The sequence below is a fragment of the Pleurodeles waltl genome, chromosome 12, assembly GCF_031143425.1.
Source record: "Pleurodeles waltl isolate 20211129_DDA chromosome 12, aPleWal1.hap1.20221129, whole genome shotgun sequence".
Lineage (NCBI taxonomy): Eukaryota > Metazoa > Chordata > Amphibia > Caudata > Salamandridae > Pleurodeles > Pleurodeles waltl.
Genome location: NC_090451.1, coordinates 365656839 through 365678896, shown reverse-complemented (window position 1 = coordinate 365678896; position 22058 = coordinate 365656839). Strand labels below are relative to the sequence as shown.

The 22058-nt window shown below is 46.8% G+C and overlaps 1 protein-coding gene across 2 annotated transcripts in view; it reads left to right on the top strand.

The window, feature by feature from the left end:
• Positions 1–22058, top strand: part of HRH3 (histamine receptor H3) — an 89962-nt gene that overhangs the window by 22790 nt on the left and 45114 nt on the right. For both annotated transcript variants that reach the window (XR_011199752.1, XM_069215727.1), the window contains exon 2: positions 20991–21157. Coding sequence is in view for 1 of the 2 variants with exons in the window: in XM_069215727.1 (XP_069071828.1) it covers positions 20991–21157 (167 nt within the window). In the remaining variant the exon portion in view is untranslated. The remainder of the gene's footprint in view (positions 1–20990; positions 21158–22058) is intronic.

Below are 22058 nucleotides of genomic sequence, written 5' to 3'. Positions count from 1 at the left end.
GAGAGACCGCAGCTGCTGTGGTAGGAGATATATTTGGAGCCATGATTCCTTCATTAGGAGTTGTGTTGAATTCCATCAAAATAAGAAAATTGTCTACTATAGTGTATAACATGTTGACAAAGTTTTCAGGTGCTATAATCCTGATAGATGCTGAACTTGCAGCGGAAAGAGCTATGACTCTTCAAAATAGGCTTGCCTTAGACATTCTTTTAGCAAAGGATGGCGGCGTTTGCAAAATGCTTGGTGCACAACACTGTTGTACGTATATTCCAGACAATAGTGTGAAGATTAAAACTATGCTTGCTAATCTAACAAAAGAGAGTGCAGATTTGATGGAACTGAAAGAACCAGGAGTGTGGGAGAAGGTTTGAAAGGGACTTGCTTCAGTGGGAAGTTGGCTTGGTGGAATTTGGAATGGAATCTTGCTAAAAATAATACAGGGAATTCTAATAGTTCTAATTTGCATTTTTGGAATTTGGGGAATAAAAAGGGGAATAATAATGATAATGGAAAGAATGAAAAGACGGAAGGAAGAGAAAATAATGAAAAGAATGGCAGAAGAATACAAAGCGAAAACTAGGGGAATTAAAAGGAAAAGAGGACTGACAGAATTTTAATGGAATAAAATTTGTGGGCATGATTTGGTGTGATGACAAGTAGTCATCAGAGGAGGGATTGATGAAGCAGAAAATGAAGGTTTTCATTTATTGATGCTTAAATGTAGTGCTGCAATAATCATGTGTGACTTTAACCAAACTAATAAAGATTGTACGGGGACAAAATGTGCCCTCAGAGTAGTTTGCCAACATTTATAAGCGTGCTTTATATAACGTGGTGTACTAGAATTGCACTAATCCGACATAATCATAAACGTGTGCTACGATTTGCTTGTTTGAAATGTTTTAGCTTAGCATTACTTTAGTGCAGGCTTTGGCCTAGTTGCCTGGTCTCACGGTTTAGATGCTCGTATTTTTCCAATGTGCTAATAAACGTGTATTTTTGCTTGAAGCTGTACTTTTCCACTGAGATCGTTCACATGCTTATCTTAAGGTTTCATGCCAGCCTGGCATATTTCTCTCCTTACTCCAAGGTCAATCTGCAGGTGCGGACAATGGAATCTCTGAAAGTGAGTTAATTGGTATAAAATGTTGCAACTTGCGTACTCGTCTCCAAGGATAATGTATGCTTAAGTAAAAGCTTGAGAACTGTCGTTTTTGATTGGACAATTTGAAGCTAACCTATGAACCCTCCAACGGAAGACCCTACTGGATTTGAACTGTCGTCTATAAAAACCAGGTGCACGAGAGGAAAGCAGCCTTTATTGGACATCCCGCCATTTTGTAGACTTTGCAGCTATTATGGCCCACCTTGCTGCGACGCCATTTTGAAAGAGACTTTGATGCTTTCTCTAATCGAGAGAAAGAGACTTTAAATGATTCTTGCCCTAGAGACTTTAACTCTTATTTGCCCCTTTGCATGAAGTAATAGTTTTACCTTGCCGCCGTGAGGCAATTGCCCCGTCCACCCCTGCCCCTTTGCCCCCTCCCATGCTGATCGAAACGGTACCCATGCTGATCGAGAAACGGTACCTGTGAGACGAAGACTTCCTTGTATGCTGATCGTAATTGGTAAATATGAAAGGAAATTGTACAATTGCATTGTGTTTCTTTTAGGTAACCAACTGCTGATTTTGATAAGATCCCTAGTTAGGAGTTTTTCTAAATTAATGTTGCTAAATTGTTTTGCATGAAGTCCCACATGCCGATGCTAATTTGAGGTTAGATGAGGATTCCTTTTGTTGCACGATGCAATTTGAGACCTTGTTATGCTGACTAAATGTATGCAATTAGTTCATTACAGATTATCGTATTAGTGATTTGCATTGCTATTATCGAATGCCTTGTTATTCAAATGCTACATAGATTGCACCTGTTTCGCCGTTATGGACAGCTATTAATGTTCATTTATGTTTATCATTTGGTGTTGAGACACATCTATATTGTGCTAGCTTTGTTAATATAGGGAAATAAATTCACTAACTTTGAATAAACTGGTGTGGTTATTCCTGACTGAAAGGTCAGGGTTCGTCGAAATGTATTCTGGATTAATTGTTAAGTGTTATGTTGATCAAGGTATTGCTTATGTTCGTTATTGATTATTGATTTGATTAAATTGACCGATATAGAGTACGGAGAGTTCCACTTAGCCAAAAGATTCATCGGCCTAAAGAGCGTCCGAATACAGGTAAATTATTAGTACGGAACGCTCTATCAGTACCATGCATGCTTAATGGTGGAGAGGACACGCGCAATGGATGATGTATTTGGATGGCCATACACCTGCCTCATATGGGTCTTTCTAAATCTCATTGCCATCATGACACCTAGCTCGGACCCAGCCCTGAAAATTCTTAACTGGAACGTTAATGGGCTGGGAAGTAAAATCGAGCGTGTAGTAGTGATGCAATACCTCTACAGGCTGTCCCCAACCTAGTTTTCTTGTAGGAAACACAGCTTAGAGGAAACCACTATAAGGCACAGGACAGATTTGGCTACAAATTGTTGACCAATGTAGGGTTTACCTTTAATTTGAGAGTACTTGGGATCCTTGTCAAAACCTTCGTCCCCTATTTTCCACACAGCAGATGGCATGATCCATTGTGGAGGTTTGTGGCACATACAGGCACCCAGGAGGGCTATACCCTGAATATATATCCCGTATATATGCCACTGCTTTTACACGCCGAGGCCTTCCCTAATCTTAGTGGCACTCTGCCGCAAATGCTAGCAGGTATATTAATATTAGTGGGAGACATGAATGCCCTTATGGTCCCTGAATTGGAAAAACAAATCAGTACTTGTAGGAGGCTGGACTGGCTTGTAGTGAGTACCAAGGGGTACTTGCACCTTGCACCAGGCCCAGTTATCCCTTATTAGTGTATAGGGTGTCTAGCAGCTTAGGCTGATAGATAATGGTAGCTTAGCAAAGCAGCTCAGGCTGAACTAGGAGACGTGTGAAGCTACTACAGTACCACTTAGTGTCATATGCACAATATCATAAGAAAACACAATACACAGTTATACTAAAAATAAAGGTACTTTATTTTTATGACAATATGCCAAAGTATCTTAGAGTGTACCCTCAGTGAGAGGATAGGAAATATACACAAGATATATATACACAATAGCAAAAATATGCAGTATAGTCTTAGAAAACAGTGCAAACAATGTATAGTTACAATAGGATGCAATGGGGAAACATAGGGATAGGGGCAACACAAACCATATACTCCAAAAGTGGAATGTGAACCACGAATGGACCCCAAACCTATGTGACCTTGTAGAGGGTCGCTGGGACTATCAGAAAATAGTGAGAGTTAGAAAAATAACCCTCCCCAAGACCCTAAAAAGTGAGTGCCAAGTGCACCAAAGTTCCCCTAAGGACAAAATAGTCGTGTTAGGGGGAAAATGCAAGGAAAACACAAATCAGCAATGCAACAACGATGGATTCCTGACTGAGGGTACCTGTGGAACAAGGGGACCAAGTCCAAAAGTCACAAGCAGCTCGGAGATGGGCAGATGCCCAAGAAATGCCAGCGGTTGGTGCAAAGAAGCTCTTACTAGGCTGAAGAACTGTGAATACTGCAGGAACGACAAGGGCTAGAGACTTCCCCTTTGGAGGATGGATCCCCCACGCCTTGGAGAGTCGTGCAGAAGTGTTTTCCCGCCGGATGGACGCCAACAAGCCTTGCTACACGCAAATCGTGCGTTTGGCGTTTTTGGACGCTGCTGGGGCCCAGGAGGGACCAGGAGGTCGCAAATTGGACCTGCAGAGAGAGGGGACGTCGAGCAAGACAAGGAGCCCTCACTGAAGCAGGTAGCACCCGGAGAAGTGCCAGAAACAGGCACTACGAGGATGCGTGAAACGGTGCTCGCCGAAGTTGCACAAAGGAGTCCCACGTCGCCGGAGACCAACTTAGAAAGTCGTGCAATGCAGGTTAGAGTGCCGTGGACCCAGGTTTGGCTGTGCACGAAGGATTTCCGCCGGAAGTGCACAGGGGCCGGAGAAGCTTGCAAAGTCGCGGTTCCCAGCAATGCAGCCCAGCGAGGTGAGGCAAGGACTTACCTCCACCAAACTCGGGCTGAAGAGTCACTGGACTGTGGGAGTCACTTGGACGGTGTCGCTGGATTCGAGGGACCTCGCTCGTCGTGCTGAGAGGAGACCCAAGGGACCGGAGATGCAGCTTTTTGGTGCCTGCGGTTGCAGGGGGAAGATTCCGTCGACCCACGGGAGATTTCTTCGGAGCTTCTGGTGCAGAGAGGAGGCAGACTACCCCCACAGCATGCACAAGCAGGAAAACAGTCGAGAAGGCGGCAGGATCAGCGTTACAGAGTTGCAGTAGTCGTCTTTGCTACTATGTTGCAGGTTTGCAGGCTTCCAGCGCGGTCAGCGGTCGATTCCTTATCAGAAGGTGAAGAGGGAGATGCAGAGGAACTCGGCTGAGCTCATGCATTCGTTATCTGAAGTTTCCCCAGAGACAGAGACCCTAAATAGCCAGAAAAGAGGGTTTGGCTACCTAGGAGAGAGGAAAGGCTACTAACACCTGAAGGAGCCTATCACAAGGAGCCTCTGACGTCACCTGGTGGCACTGGCCACTCAGAGCAGTCCAGTGTGCCAGCAGCACCTCTGTTTCCAAGATGGCAGAGGTCTGGAGCACACTGGAGGAGCTCTGGACACCTCCCAGGGGAGGTGCAGGTCAGGGGAGTGGTCACTCCCCTTTCCTTTGTCCAGTTTCGCGCCAGAGCAGGGGCTAAGGGGTCCCTGAACCGGTGTAGACTGGCTTATGCAGAATTGGGCACATCTGTGCCCAACAAAGCATTTCCAGAGGCTGGGGGAGGCTACTCCTCCCCTGCCTTCACACCATTTTCCAAAGGGAGAGGGTGTCACACCCTCTCTCAGAGGAAGTTCTTTGTTCTGCCATCCTGGGCCAGGCCTGGCTGGGCCCCAGGAGGGCAGCTGCCTGTCTGAGGGGTTGGCAGCAGCAGCAGCTGCAGAGAAACCCCAGGAAGGGCAGTATGGCAGTACCAGTGTCTGTGCTACAGACCACTGGGATCATGGAATTGTACCAACAATGCCAGGATGGCATAGAGGGGGCAATTCCATGATCATAGACATGTTACATGGCCATATTCGGAGTTACCATGGTGAAGCTACATATAGGTAGTGACCTATATGTAGTGCACGCGTGTAATGGTGTCCCCGCACTCACAAAGTTCAGTGAATTGGCTCTGAACAATGTGGGGGCACCTTGGCTAGTGCCAGGGTGCCCTCACACTAAGTAACTTTGCACCTAACCTTTACCAGGTAAAGGTTAGACATATAGGTGACTTATAAGTTACTTAAGTGCAGTGTAAAATGGCTGTGAAATAACGTGGACGTTATTTCACTCAGGCTGCAGTGGCAGGCCTGTGTAAGATTTGTCAGAGCTCCCTATGGGTGGCAAAAGAAATGCTGCAGCCCATAGGGATCTCCTGGAACCCCAATACCCTGGGTACCTCAGTACCATATACTAGGGAATTATAAGGGTGTTCCAGTAAGCCAATGTAAATTGGTAAAAATGGTCACTAGCCTGTCAGTGACAATTTGGAAGGAAATGAGAGAGCATAACCACTGAGGTTCTGATTAGCAGAGCCTCAGTGAGACAGTTAGTCACTACACAGGTAACACATTCAGGCACACTTATGAGCACTGGGGCCCTGGGTTACCAGGGTCCCAGTGACACATACAACTAAAACAACATATATACAGTGAAAAATGGGGGTAACATGCCAGGCAAGATGGTACTTTCCTACACAACCCCCCCCCAAACGAAGGACAATAAGACTAGCCATTACCTGATGAGTCTTCATTGTCTAAGTGGAAATATCTGGAGAGTCCATCTGCATTGGAGTGGCTACTCCCAGGTCTATGTTCCACTGTATAGTCCATTCCCTGTAGGGATATGGACCACCTCAACAATTTAGGATTTTCACCTTTCATTTGTTTTAGCCAAAGTAGAGGTTTGTGGTCTGTCTGAACAATGAAGTGAGTGCCAAACAGGTATGGCCTCAACTTCTTCAGAGCCCAGACCACAGCAAAGGCCTCCCTCTCAATGGCAGACCAACGCTTTTCTCTAGGGGTCAACCTTCTACTAATAAAAGCAACAGGTTGATCCTGGCCCTCAGAATTAAGTTGTGATAGGACTGCCCCTACTCCTAATTCAGATGCATCAGTTTGGACATAGAATTTTTTAGAGTAACAAGGGCTTTTCAGGACAGGTGCAGAGCACATGGCCTGCTTCAGCTCCTCAAAAGCTTTCTGACAGTTTGCTGTCCATAATACCTTTTTAGGCATTTTCTTGGATGTGAGGTCATTAAGAGGGGCTGCAATGGAGCCATAGTTCTTAATGAACCTCCTGTAATACCCAGTGAGGCCTAGGAAGGCTCTCACCTGAGTCTGAGTGGTAGGGGGAACCCAATCAATAATAGTTTGGATTTTCCCCTGAAGTGGTGCAATCTGTTCCCCACCAACAAGGTGTCCCAGATAAACCACCTTACCCTGCCCTATCTGGCACTTTGAAGCCTTGATAGTGAGGCCTGCCTTTTGCAGGGCCTCCAAAACTTTCCAAAGGTGGACCAGGTGATCATCCCAGCTGGAGCTAAAGACAGCTATATCGTCCAAATATGCTGCACTGAAAGCTTCCAGCCCTTGCAGGACTGTGTTCACCAACCTCTGAAAAGTGGCAGGTGCATTTTTCAAACCAAAAGGCATTACAGTAAACTGGTAATGTCCTCCAATGGTAGAAAATGCAGTCTTAGGTTTAGCATCTTCTGACATTTTGATCTGCCAATACCCTGCAGTCAAATCAAAAGTGCTTAGATACTTGGCAGATGCCAGTGTATCTATTAGCTCATCTGCCCTGGGTATAGGGTGAGCATCTGTTTTGGTTACCAAGTTGAGACCTCTATAGTCTACACAAAACCTCATTTCCTTCTTTCCATCTTTAGAATTGGGTTTTGGTACCAGTACCACAGGAGAAGCCCATGGACTGTCAGAGTGCTCAACCACTCCTAGTTCCAACATTTTCTGCACCTCTTGCTTTATGCAGTCCCTGACATGGTCAGGCTGCCTATAGATCTTACTTTTGACAGGTAAACTGTCTCCAGTATCTATAGTGTGCTCACACCAAGAAGTGGTGCCTGGTACAATGGAGAAGAGTTCTGAAAATTGTCCTAGGAGATTTATGCAATTATCTTTCTGCTCAGCAGTAAGACAATCAGCCAAAACTACACCTTCCACAAGAGCATCTTGTTCTGTGGAAGAGAAGAGATCAGGTAGAGGATCACTGTCTTCTTCCTGTCCCTCATCTGTTGCCATGAGCAGGGTGAGATCAGCCCTGTCATAGTAGGGTTTCAGGCGGTTGACATGGAGCACCCTAAGGGGACTCCTGGCAGTGCCTAAGTCAACCAAGTAGGTGACTTCACCCTTCTTTTCAACAATTGTGTGTGGTCCACTCCATTTATCTTGGAGTGCTCTTGGGGCCACAGGCTCCAAGACCCACACTTTCTGCCCTGGTTGGTACTGAACCAAAACAGCCTTCTGATCATGCCATTGCTTCTGGAGCTCTTGGCTGGCCTGAAGGTTTTTACTGGCCTTTTTCATGTACTCAGCCATCCTTGATCTGAGGCCAAGTACATAATCCACAATATCCTGCTTAGGAGCTTTTAAAGGTTGTTCCCAACCCTCCTTTACAAGTGTGAGTGGACCCCTAAGAGGGTGTCCAAAAAGAAGTTCAAAGGGGCTGAAGCCCACTCCTTTCTGGGGTACCTCCCTGTAGGCAAAAAGGAGGCATGGTAGAAGGATATCCCATCTCCTGCGGAGTTTTTCAGGGAGTCCCATAATCATGCCTTTGAGAGTTTTATTAAATCTCTCCACCAGTCCATTTGTTTGTGGATGATAGGGTGTTGTGAACTTGTACGTTACACCACACTCCTTCCACATGGCCTTTAAGTATGCAGACATGAAATTGCTTCCTCTGTCTGATACTACTTCCTTTGGGAAGCCCACCCTGGAAAATATTCCCAGGAGGGCCTTTGCCACTGCAGGAGCTGTAGTGGTCCTTAAAGGAATAGCTTCAGGATATCTTGTGGCATGGTCCACTACCACCAAGATAAACCTATTGCCTGAAGCAGTAGGAGGGTCAAGGGGGCCAACTATGTCAACCCCTACCCTTTCAAAGGGAACCCCAACCACAGGCAGTGGGATAAGGGGTGCCTTTGGAGTGCCACCTGTCTTGCCACTGGCTTGACAGGTTTCACAGGACTTACAAAATTCTTTTGTGTCCTCAGACATCCTAGGCCAATGAAACAGTGGTACCAATCTGTCCCAAGTTTGCATTTGACCCAGGTGCCCAGCTAAGGGAATGTCATGTGCCAGTGTTAGGAGGAACTTTCTGTACTCCTGAGGGATCACTAATCTCCTGGCAGCTCCAGGTTTAGGATCCCTATGCTCAGTGTACAAGAGGTTGTCCTCCCAGTAAACTCTGTGTGAGTCACTGACATCCCCATTAGCCTGTTTGACAGCTTGCTGTCTGAGACCCTCTAATGTGGGACAGGTTTGCTGTGCCATACTCAGCTCCTCTCTGGCAGGCCCCCCTTCACCCAAAAGCTCAGCAGTGTCTGCTTCCAGCTCCTCTGGTGTAGGTTCTGCACAGGGAGGGAATTCTTCTTCCTCAGAAGTAGAATCCACTGTAGAGGGAGGGATAGTAGGAAGTGGTTTGCTTCTACTAGCCCTAGCTTTAGGGAGCACTTGGTCCATTGTTCCAGGATCCAAGCTTCCCTGTCCTTTTTGCTTTTTGGCCTGAGCCCTTGTTAAAGCAAAAATATGCCCTGGGATGCCCAGCATTGCTGCATGGGCCTCCAACTCCACATCTGACCAAGCTGATGTCTCCAAATCGTTCCCTAATAGACAGTCTACAGGTAAATCTGAAGCTACCACAACTTTCTTTGGACCAGATACCCCCCCCCAGTTGAGATTTACAACAGCCATGGGGTGGCTTTGTGTTATGTTGTGAGCATCGGTTACTTGGTACTGGTGTCCAAGTATGTGTTGTTCAGGGTGCACCAGTTTCTCAATCACCATTGTGACACTGGCACCTGTGTCCCTGTAGGCCTGGACCTCAACACCATTTATTAGGGTTAGTTGCTTGTACTTCTCCAAGTTATGGGGGCAAGCAACCAAAGTGGCTAAGTCAATAGCCCCTTCAGAGACTAAAGTAGCCTCTGTGGTCTCCCTAATCAGACCAACCCCAACTAAATTACCAAAAGTGAGCCCAGCTACTCCCTTGGATTGGCTATTAGTAGGTTTGCTCCCACCACCACTGCTATTAGTAGGGACACTAGGTGTAGCAGTAGGGGTTGTAGTGGTAGGAGCTGTGGTGCCTTTCTTTGGACAACTGGGATCTGTTGTCCAATGGCCTTTTATCTTACATAAATAGCACCATGGTTTCTTTTCCTTGTTCTGATTAAAGGAGGATTTGGGCCCACCACCCCCACCAGAGTGTTTTTGTGGGCCTGATGAAGACTCATTTTTAGATTTGTCCCCACCCTTGTCAGAAGACTTACCATCCTTCTTTTTGTTGCCATCTTTGTCACCCCCTGTATGAACTTTTCTGTTCACTCTTGTTCTGACCCATTTGTCTGCCTTCTTTCCCAATTCTTGGGGAGAGGTCAGATCAGAGTCCACCAAGTACTGGTGCAACAAATCAGACACACAATTATTAAGAATATGCTCTCTCAGGATCAGGTTATACAGGCTGTCATAATCAGTAACTTTACTGCCATGTAACCACCCCTCCAAGGCCTTCACTGCCTGGTCAATGAAATCAACCCAGTCTTGTGAAGACTCCTTTTTGGTATCTCTGAACTTTATCCTGTACTGTTCAGTGGTTAAGCCATAACCATCCAGGAGTGCATTCTTAAGAACTTGGAAATTGTTAGCATCATTTTCTTTTACAGTAAGGAGCCTATCCCTACCTTTTCCAGTAAATGATAGCCATAGGACAGCAGCCCACTGCTTTTGAGGGACATCCTGTACAGCACAGGCCCTCTCAAGTGCAGCAAACCACTTGTTAATGTCATCCCCCTCCTTGTAAGGGGGAACTATCTTATGCAGATTCCTGGAATCATGCTCTTTTGCAGGATGACTATGGGGAATACTGCTGCTGCCACCATGGGTATCTAAACCCATCTTCTGTCTTTCCCTCTCTATTTCTAAAGACTGTCTATCCAAATCCAGCTGTTGCTTCTTGAGCTTCAGTCTGGTTTGCTCCACTCTCAATCTATTGAGCTCCCTTTCTAACAATCTGTCATCAGGGTGGGTGGGAGGGACATTTCTAGATACAGAGGTATGATGGGAATGAACAGAAGGAGACCTGTCCCTTACAGAGGGCACCCTAACAGCTTGGCTACCAGTATAATGTGAGAGCACATCATCAGTATGATGTGATTCAACCTCTGTACCAACTATGCTAGACTGTCTAGTAATGGGCAGGCTGAGAAGTTTCTTTCCTGAACCTTTTCCTGGGGGAGTCCCTGGATCAGATTGAGAACCATTAGCTACTTTTTCTACAGATTGGGCACTTATGGCCTTATCCTGTACTCTAAGCATATTAATTAACAGTTCTAAGGAAGGATTCTTCCCTACACTCAAACCTCTCTCTATGCAGAGACTCCTTGCTCCTTTCCAGCTAAGGTGATCATATGCAAGTTTGGACAGTTCAACTTTTTGGCCTGTGCCAGACATTTTTTAGAGAGAGTTAAAGTGATAGACAAAGAGAAAAAAGTTTTCAGAACTTTTTGGAAAGACAGAAAAAACTTTTTAAACTTTTAAGAACTTTTTGAAAGTTTAGAAGTACTTTTCAGCACTTAGAAAAGAGTGAAAAGAGGAAATGCAAAACTTTTTGGCTATGTGTATATACACTGACCTTGTTTTGTATATTTTTCTCTTATGAAAAGTACAATGACAAGAGTGGTAAGTAGTCTCAAAGCACTTATCCCACCGCTGCACAACCAATGTAGGAGGCTGGACTGGCTTGTAGTGAGTACCAAGGGGTACTTGCACCTTGCACCAGGCCCAGTTATCCCTTATTAGTGTATAGGGTGTCTAGCAGCTTAGGCTGATAGATAATGGTAGCTTAGCAAAGCAGCTCAGGCTGAACTAGGAGACGTGTGAAGCTACTACAGTACCACTTAGTGTCATATGCACAATATCATAAGAAAACACAATACACAGTTATACTAAAAATAAAGGTACTTTATTTTTATGACAATATGCCAAAGTATCTTAGAGTGTACCCTCAGTGAGAGGATAGGAAATATACACAAGATATATATACACAATAGCAAAAATATGCAGTATAGTCTTAGAAAACAGTGCAAACAATGTATAGTTACAATAGGATGCAATGGGGAAACATAGGGATAGGGGCAACACAAACCATATACTCCAAAAGTGGAATGTGAACCACGAATGGACCCCAAACCTATGTGACCTTGTAGAGGGTCGCTGGGACTATCAGAAAATAGTGAGAGTTAGAAAAATAACCCTCCCCAAGACCCTAAAAAGTGAGTGCCAAGTGCACCAAAGTTCCCCTAAGGACAAAATAGTCGTGTTAGGGGGAAAATGCAAGGAAAACACAAATCAGCAATGCAACAACGATGGATTCCTGACTGAGAGTACCTGTGGAACAAGGGGACCAAGTCCAAAAGTCACAAGCAGCTCGGAGATGGGCAGATGCCCAAGAAATGCCAGCGGTTGGTGCAAAGAAGCTCTTACTAGGCTGAAGAACTGTGAATACTGCAGGAACGACAAGGGCTAGAGACTTCCCCTTTGGAGGATGGATCCCCCACGCCTTGGAGAGTCGTGCAGAAGTGTTTTCCCGCCGGATGGACGCCAACAAGCCTTGCTACACGCAAATCGTGCGTTTGGCGTTTTTGGACGCTGCTGGGGCCCAGGAGGGACCAGGAGGTCGCAAATTGGACCTGCAGAGAGAGGGGACGTCGAGCAAGACAAGGAGCCCTCACTGAAGCAGGTAGCACCCGGAGAAGTGCCAGAAACAGGCACTACAAGGATGCGTGAAACGGTGCTCGCCGAAGTTGCACAAAGGAGTCCCACGTCGCCGGAGACCAACTTAGAAAGTCGTGCAATGCAGGTTAGAGTGCCGTGGACCCAGGTTTGGCTGTGCACGAAGGATTTCCGCCGGAAGTGCACAGGGGCCGGAGAAGCTTGCAAAGTCGCGGTTCCCAGCAATGCAGCCCAGCGAGGTGAGGCAAGGACTTACCTCCACCAAACTCGGGCTGAAGAGTCACTGGACTGTGGGAGTCACTTGGACGGTGTCGCTGGATTCGAGGGACCTCGCTCGTCGTGCTGAGAGGAGACCCAAGGGACCGGAGATGCAGCTTTTTGGTGCCTGCGGTTGCAGGGGGAAGATTCCGTCGACCCACGGGAGATTTCTTCGGAGCTTCTGGTGCAGAGAGGAGGCAGACTACCCCCACAGCATGCACAAGCAGGAAAACAGTCGAGAAGGCGGCAGGATCAGCGTTACAGAGTTGCAGTAGTCGTCTTTGCTACTATGTTGCAGGTTTGCAGGCTTCCAGCGCGGTCAGCGGTCGATTCCTTATCAGAAGGTGAAGAGGGAGATGCAGAGGAACTCGGCTGAGCTCATGCATTCGTTATCTGAAGTTTCCCCAGAGACAGAGACCCTAAATAGCCAGAAAAGAGGGTTTGGCTACCTAGGAGAGAGGAAAGGCTACTAACACCTGAAGGAGCCTATCACAAGGAGCCTCTGACGTCACCTGGTGGCACTGGCCACTCAGAGCAGTCCAGTGTGCCAGCAGCACCTCTGTTTCCAAGATGGCAGAGGTCTGGAGCACACTGGAGGAGCTCTGGACACCTCCCAGGGGAGGTGCAGGTCAGGGGAGTGGTCACTCCCCTTTCCTTTGTCCAGTTTCGCGCCAGAGCAGGGGCTAAGGGGTCCCTGAACCGGTGTAGACTGGCTTATGCAGAATTGGGCACATCTGTGCCCAACAAAGCATTTCCAGAGGCTGGGGGAGGCTACTCCTCCCCTGCCTTCACACCATTTTCCAAAGGGAGAGGGTGTCACACCCTCTCTCAGAGGAAGTTCTTTGTTCTGCCATCCTGGGCCAGGCCTGGCTGGGCCCCAGGAGGGCAGCTGCCTGTCTGAGGGGTTGGCAGCAGCAGCAGCTGCAGGGAAACCCCAGGAAGGGCAGTATGGCAGTACCAGGGTCTGTGCTACAGACCACTGGGATCATGGAATTGTACCAACAATGCCAGGATGGCATAGAGGGGGCAATTCCATGATCATAGACATGTTACATGGCCATATTCGGAGTTACCATGGTGAAGCTACATATAGGTAGTGACCTATATGTAGTGCACGCGTGTAATGGTGTCCCCGCACTCACAAAGTTCAGTGAATTGGCTCTGAACAATGTGGGGGCACCTTGGCTAGTGCCAGGGTGCCCTCACACTAAGTAACTTTGCACCTAACCTTTACCAGGTAAAGGTTAGACATATAGGTGACTTATAAGTTACTTAAGTGCAGTGTAAAATGGCTGTGAAATAACGTGGACGTTATTTCACTCAGGCTGCAGTGGCAGGCCTGTGTAAGATTTGTCAGAGCTCCCTATGGGTGGCAAAAGAAATGCTGCAGCCCATAGGGATCTCCTGGAACCCCAATACCCTGGGTACCTCAGTACCATATACTAGGGAATTTTAAGGGTGTTCCAGTAAGCCAATGTAAATTGGTAAAAATGGTCACTAGCCTGTCAGTGACAATTTGGAAAGAAATGAGAGAGCATAACCACTGAGGTTCTGATTAGCAGAGCCTCAGTGAGACAGTTAGTCACTACACAGGTAACACATTCAGGCACACTTATGAGCACTGGGGCCCTGGGTTACCAGGGTCCCAGTGACACATACAACTAAAACAACATATATACAGTGAAAAATGGGGGTAACATGCCAGGCAAGATGGTACTTTCCTACAGTACTAACTAACAATGGGAACACTGGCCTCCTCACGGCCTTCAAGGATGCATTGGGACTGACTTATGGAGAGCACATAACCCAAACAAATGCCATTTAACACACTTGTCGTTGGCCCATGGGAGTTGCTTCTGATTAGATTATACCTTCACTACCCTTCTCCACAATTTTAAGGCACCAATCACAGGGTTTGGGGCATCTCTAATCACTCCTAGTGGAGGTTTGCCTGGTTGGATACCGAGGAGTGACCCAGATGCCTCCACATCTTGATCCATGACTTCTCAGGGACCAGACTTCTAGAGACAACATCAGAGACAAGACAGAACAAAACGTCCTGGAAAACAGAAGCACGGTGACCACTCCCTGTGTCCTTTGGGAGGCCTTCAAGGTGAAGATACGTGGCCACCTTCAGGCTCTGGCTGGGGGGAGAAAAAGGGAGGACAAACTCCAAATAGAGGCGCTATAGCGCAAAATCCTAATTCTTGGTACCTCTGTCCAAAAGGGGGGAAGGATAACACAGGACAACGGCTTCAGCTCCACCTCCACCTCCACCTCGAGCAGCAAGAGCTAAGGGAATTGGTTAAACAAAGGGCTCACGCTTATGCTTTGGCGACTCAGCGTCACCTCTATGCCATAGGTGACAAAGTGGGCATGTTAATTGCCTCACTGGAAAAATGGGACAAGAAATGGAATTGGGTGCTAGAAATCCACGACAATATGGGGACTGCCCACAGCACATGGGCTGCCATTGCTGATGCATTGGTGGCTTACTATGAAGATCTGAATGCCCCCCAGACTACTAGATCAAGTTACGAGTGCTCCGATCTACTGAAGGACATTTCCCTCCACGTCCTGATGGAGGAAGACAGACAGACCCTCGAGCAAGACCTTATGATGGACGAAATTCGAAGAGCCATTAGAGACCTACAGTCAGGGAAGGCAGCCGGGCCAAACAGCTTACCTGTGGAATCATATAAATCCATTGTTGACAAGGTGGCGTGTCCCATGTTGGACATGTTTAGATCAGCCAGGGAGGAGGGTAAGTTGCTAGAGGACCAATGAATAGCCACAATAGTGGTGATCACAAAGAAAGGTAAGCCCCCAAATGAGTGTGGATTGTACCAACCCATATCTCTTCTCAATGTTGAGACAAAGGTGCTTGCCAAAGCACTCACATCTCATCTGCAGAAGGTGATCACAATGATGATATGCACAGATCAATCCAACATTATGCCCCATAGAGGAACTCTGTTAAATCTGATGCGCCTATACGGGGTGTTACATCTGACAGCGGTCCAGCAACAAGAACCCTCCGTTGTACTTTCCTTGGACACCAAAATAGCCTTTCATAATGTAGAATGGCCCTATCTTTTCGAAGTCCTCGCTAGGCTGGGGTTTGGTGCCAGCTCCTGTGGATAGGTCAGGTTATTTTATCAGGACCCGCTAGCCAAAGTCATTAATGCCATATCTTGACCACTTGCCCTCCATTTGGGGGGCGAGGCAGGGCTGTCCGTTATCCCCGAAGATCCTTGCACTGGCACTGAAACCTCTTGCCGCATGGGTTTGCCAGAACCCTCTTGTCTGGGGAATCACTGGGGGAGAGGACTGGGAGGAATGTAGTTTGCTGTACATAGAGGACATCCTGCTTTACGCCACACAGCCATGTCTCACAGTCGACAGGTTCCTACACATTTTCCACATTTTCAGGAACTATGCTGGCTATAAGATCAACTGGGACAAGTCCCCCATCTTCCCCCTCTCGGGGGGGTGGTTCTCTGCCTGCTGTTACGATGTGTAGCCCAGGTTGTAAGGGATGGATTCCACTACTTGGGCATCCATGTGACACGAGACCCTCTGGAATTTCTCTATCCCCACCTGGATCACCTTCATGGAGATGTGGCCCACTGGTGACGCTTCCGCTCTCTTTGATGGGCAGGGTCATCCTCTTTAAGATGAGGACCCTCCCTCGACATCTCTACATTCTACAAAATATTCCCTACAAAATTACCCATGACTTCTATCAAAAGGTGAATCATGAGTTCCATCAGCTCCGCTGAGATGGTGGCAGCTCCAGAATAGCTCTCTGCAAGTTGAAAAGGGGGTGTATATGAGGGTGGACTGGTGGTCCCCAATGTGCTCAAATACTACTGGGCAATGCACATGATAGTTGTGAATGACTGGGCTTAAGCTGACTTGACAGAGCCAGTTTATAGGGTTGACAAGGAGGCAATGGAGGTCGGGATTACCTGCCTCTATTGTATAGGAGAGGAATATAAAGAACCCTATCAACCCACACCCAGGTGGTGATACAAAGGACAGGAGGCAAATACATTTCTGGGCTGGGTGGGAAAGCTGACTGAGAAAACTCCACTGTGGGATAGGGATTTGTTGAAGGAGGTCTGGGGGGCTGCTGGGATTTTCTGGGTGGAGCCTTATCGGGATTGACTACCTGGGAGCCATCTGGAGAGACCAAGCATATATCTCCCACTACCAACACTTGCAAGTGGGGCATGCCCTGCGACGTCACATTACAGCAGGGGAGCAGCTGCCCAAGTCCATGCCACTAGAGTATCACTTTCTCCTGGACCCCATGCCAGAAAAGGCAATCTCCTGACGTATAGGAAACTGATGAACAATTCTCCCGACTCTCTGGGAGCCCTGCGGAGATCTTGGGAGGTCAACCTTGGACTCATAGAGGACAATGAGTGGAGGTGGTGCAGAGTCCCAGGTGGCAATCCGATCATGGTTTTGACTTGTCCAGCTGAGAATATTGCCCAGATTGTACTACTCCAGAACTTATGTGCGAACTAGGGAGGGGTGCGTCAGACCTCTGTGTTAGAAGGTGTGGCCAAGTGGGAACGTTCTATCACATTGTGGTACTGCCCATCTATCCAGAATTACTGGAGGAGTATAACAGAGATAATGACCCGGGTGACTGCCTCGCATTCCCACTGGAGGCCAGCTGGCTCTTACTACAAATAAATGAGAAGGAACCAGAGAATCAGGCTAAACCTGGCAGTTGGAGTAGCCAAGCATAACATAGCACAGGTCTTGGGTGCAGACAGACCACCTAGGGTGAAGGATTGGAAAGCGGATCTAGACTGGTAACAGCACGTGGAACACGGGGTGTACCAAAGTAAGGGCTGTCCAAAACAACGGGATAAGATATGGAGAAATTGCATGACCTAAGGAGACCAAGACTAGGGGGGCATGGGCCATACAACTTGAATTGGGATTTCAATGTAGATGTACTACTGCATCCACCCTGACACGGTCACGTCCACTGAATGGACTGCCACTGTGAATCCTGTAATGTCAATTTTACTATCACCTTGCTAATGCCATGTGTGGAACACTGAATACTTGTTTAATAAAAAAGTTATTAAAAAATAGGGTTTGCTTGCACCTTGCCCTGACTAGGATTGTGGTTGCTACTTGACCAGGGCTTACACCTCTGTCAACCAACAACCCAATTTCTAACATTGGTGTCAGTGGTGGGATAAGAACTTGTGTTTGTGCAGTGCCATACAGTAACTTGGTGAACACTACCAAGCCACATCTAAGACCAATTTGAATTTAAAATTCCATCTTGATTGTCCTTTTTCGCTTTTTTGCAAATTTACTCTCATCCTACTAGCTGGTAATGGTCTACCTGCTCTGGAGACTATCAGAAGGCAGTTCAAGACCTGGCTCTTCGACCGCCACATCCCACTGGGCCAGAATCGCTGTACCCCCGCATCACCTGTAGTCCCCCTGGGGTGACAAGTCCTGGCTGTACAAGAACCTCCTACCTGACTGTGTGTGACCATACCTGCAAGAATGGAATTTGAGCTCACTAACTTGTAGAGATACACAGTGGCTGAGCTTATGGAGATCTGTTAGGAATGGGCACCATAAAAGGCGCCAGCAAGTTAGGGCCTCAGAAAGCTCTGAGGGTCTTAGGGGAAGTTCACCTTTTTCTGGCAGCAACAAAGGACCAGAGGGTAAGGAGGATGATTTGGAAGAGCAAGGAGAAGGCCTGAAAGCTGGTCCTGTGATGCAGTACTGCTAACCAGTGCTAAAGTGCTTGTGCTCTCTCAATAAAGCATGTTAAAATTGGCTTAACCCCAATTACCGTATTTTATTTACTTATAAGTCCCTAGTAAAGAGGTACTATGTGTACCCCAGGCCTGTAAATTAAATGCTACTAGTGGACATTCAGCACTGATTGTGCCACCCTCTTAAGTAGACCTTTAACCATGTCTCAGGTCTGCCAATGCAGAGCCTGTTTCTGCAATTTTACACTGCCACATCGACCTGGCATAATAAATATTTTGCCAGACACAAACCTTCCTTTATAATACATATAAGTCACCCCTAGAGTTGGCCCTGGACAGCCCAGAGGGTAGGGTGCAACGTATTTTAAAAGTGGGACACATGCATTTAAGAATAACAGGTCCTGGTAGTGAAAAACCTTAAATTTGTTTTTCACTACTGCAAGGCCTATCGCTTCCACAGTATAACATTGGAGTTGCCTTATTACAATTTATAAGCTTAATTTCTAAATGGGAAGAGATCATTCTTCAAGTTTGGGCTCTCTGAAATCACAATTCTATAATGGTGAAGTCAGGTTTTAAATTGCAATTCTGAAAATGCCACTTTTACAAGTTAGAATTTTCTTACCTTAGCTATTTGGTGCCTGCCGTCTTTCTCTGATCACATTTCTGGTGTGATTAAAAGCTGGCCTTTGTGTATTCCCCCTCGACAGTAAAACACAATGGGAGTTTAGGTGTGACTTGATGGGCCTTTCTGGCAGGAAGGAAGGGAGGTGCTGGAGCCAGCCTTACTTATACCTGAATATGCTGTGTCCTGTCAACACACACAGGGGACTGCATACCCCTCTGTAGTGAGTCTGGAGCCAGGGCAGGAAAGAAAGGCCTGTCTTTGAAGTCTCCCCAACTTTAAAGGCACCACCACTTCAGTACACTTCTAGATCTGTGGATACTCAGCCAGGAAGAAGGACTGCTGTGCTGATGAAGGACTGCCATTCTGCTGGACTGCTGCTTTGCTGGACTCCTGCTTTGCTCTGCTGACCTGCTGCCTGCTGCCCCCTGCCTGGGTGAGAAAGACAAGCCCTGCATCACTTGAACCCAGAACCCAGAGGGACTCTAAGGGGTAGTTGGCTGGCCCCCTGATCTGAAGTCTCAGGAACATAAAAGACTTCCAACTACCCTGCGTCTTCACCTAGACTCTGCCATCTGTGAGTCTACTCTGCCAAGTGGTTCCATCGCAATCCTGGATTCTTGGAGGTGGGCCTGAGGTGTATTCTCAGCAAAACCAATGCATCCTCTGCTGAGCGACACATCCCGAGTTGAATCAAAGCATCTCCTTGGCTGAGCACCGCAGCCTTCAGCAGAAATGAAGCATCACAACTGTTGCAAAAGAATTGCATCGCTGCTGCATCCCGCATCATGAGTTTGTGATGCTTTTCCTGGCACTAGTTCCATGCATCTCCCATTGACGTCAGCCTCAATGACAATGCTGAAACTGCATCACAACTTCACCACTCATAGGAACTGATGTATCTCCTTGACTGCGCAATGCATCCTGGACAACAGCCTTTGCATCACAAGCCCCGTCGACAGAATCTTCAATGTTGACTCAACAGGACCATGCACAGTAGCCTCACAGCATCTCAGAATTGACGCATCCCTTTGGTTGCATGACACAGTTTTGATGTGGATCCACATAACCGTCCGCTACTAGGATTCAAGTTACTTTGGTTCAATAGGCCTAAACTGGGTCCCAGTAGCCGGCCCATTCTCCATCTTGGTCAACCTGAGCTTTTGACTTCATCCCTTGCCCAGCACGACCAGATATGTCCAATAGTGCTTCTCGCTTCCTGGCGCTATTTTTACTTAAAACTTTGAAATTCAATGTCTCCAGTTCTATTTATTGGATGTTTGTTGTTTTGATCGTATTTTATTTATAAATTGTGCTCTATTTGTCTAACCTGGTGTGGAATCTTTTTGTGTGGTGGTTGCACTGTTTTACTGTTTGAAGTGTTGCACAAATACTTTACACACTGACTCTAAGCTAAGCTTGATTGCTCTGTGCCAAGCTAACAGAGGGTGAGCACAGGTTCATTTAGGGGTTGATTGCCTTACCCTGACTAGGACTGTGGTTGCTGCTTGACCAGGGCTTACACCTCAGTCAACCAACAACCCATTTTTCTAACAAACATGCACCAAGAAAGTCACAGGGACTTTGCCCACCATTGGTCAATTCAACCTAGTGCTAACTTATCCTGGATCTTCTCCACCTTCTTGAGGAACTCTGACCATTCTACAGACCTCAGGAAGTGCAATCTGTTCTAAAGACCTTTCTCGTGGGCACAGAGCAAGAGTCTGACACCATTGGATGTTCTCTTCTCACATTCTCCTACACCAAGAACTGTGCACTCTCAACTCTCAGAAACTTCCAGAATTTCTTACTTTGAACATACCAAGTCTGTTCCCTGCAGGTGTTCACCTCATTGGTCTCCTACAGGCACTGTTTATCACATGAGTCCTCAACTCAGATGGTGTCATGGACACACCTCCTGTCACTACAGATATACAAACCTCTTCATCCTCAGACATGCTACCTCTACCATTCTTGAAGAACCCATCAGTACACTGCATGTAGAGAACCTAGCATCATAACTTCCTTATGTATTTTTCTGTAGGGAGAGATCTTGTTTTATACATTCTAGAATTGGATAGTAAATTTTCCCTCCTTTGCCTGCTGCATGGGTGCTCTGAATGGGTGTTTAGAGCAGGTGTGCAACCTTCTGTCCAATGGTCACTAATCCATTCGCTTAACACTATCCTGGCTGCTCTGAGCTCTTTTCTCTGCTCCCTCAGGTGGCTTCTGCATCCCTCTCTACATCCCTTATGTGCTGACTGGGTACTGGAGGTTCGGGAAGGGCTTGTGTAAAGTCTGGCTGGTGATGGACTACCTGCTCTGTACAGCCTCAGTCTTCAACATCGTCCTCATCAGCTTTGACCGGTTCATCTCAGTGACCAAAGCGGTAAGACCTACTCAGCCTATATGACAGTCTGCCTAAGTGTCTGCCTAGGTGTATGTCTGCTTATCTGCTTACCAAATTAAACAATACACGTTGTTACAATCTATTCTAAAGGCAATTGCAAAACTCTGAAGTCCCTATAGTAAAGCATGCCATTAACTAATGACACCAGCATTTAACATACATGTCAACAGACCAGGGTTGGAATTACCTATAAGCAAATCACGTTATGGCTAACTGGGTAGTTGACAGATCAGTGTGTGGGCCAGACTTTTGACAGTTGATGGGCCTGTTTTATGGTCTGGTGGGCTGGTATTCTACTGTTTGGTTCCCTGATATTACCACAGACATTGCCTACGACAAACACATGCATGCAGACTCCCATACCTTACAAAATACCCATACAGCATGTCTTTACAAGTTCCAAACTGGCTAATTTGCAAATGTGGGCAGCTTTTTTAGCTATCTGATTTGCTAATGGGGACTACATTTATTTTGGTGCCTGGGCCTATTTTTTTGTCCCAGTCCAACACTGCAACAGACCAGATTCAGACAGGAGACTCCTGAATTCTGATGGCAAAAAGTGCTTTATTTTAGCTGTCTCCCACCTGAAATTTCCTCTGTTTCAATAGAAGTCAATGGAGAAAACACATTCCCCCGACTCCTTTTTCAATATCTCCCACTTTCTTGTTCTAAAACGTTGGCATGTTTGATTGAAAGAAGAAAGTCTTGAGCTCTTACCCAATGCAGCAGACCATTATAGCAAAATCACAGATGCACACCCTAAGCCAGTTATTATCCCATGATGAAACAATCGCTCCAATCGCTCTTCCCCAACCTCCAGTGGGAACCTTTTTTTCGTTGAAAGAATAGTGCCATTGTGAACCTGAAGTGTTCTTTTTTT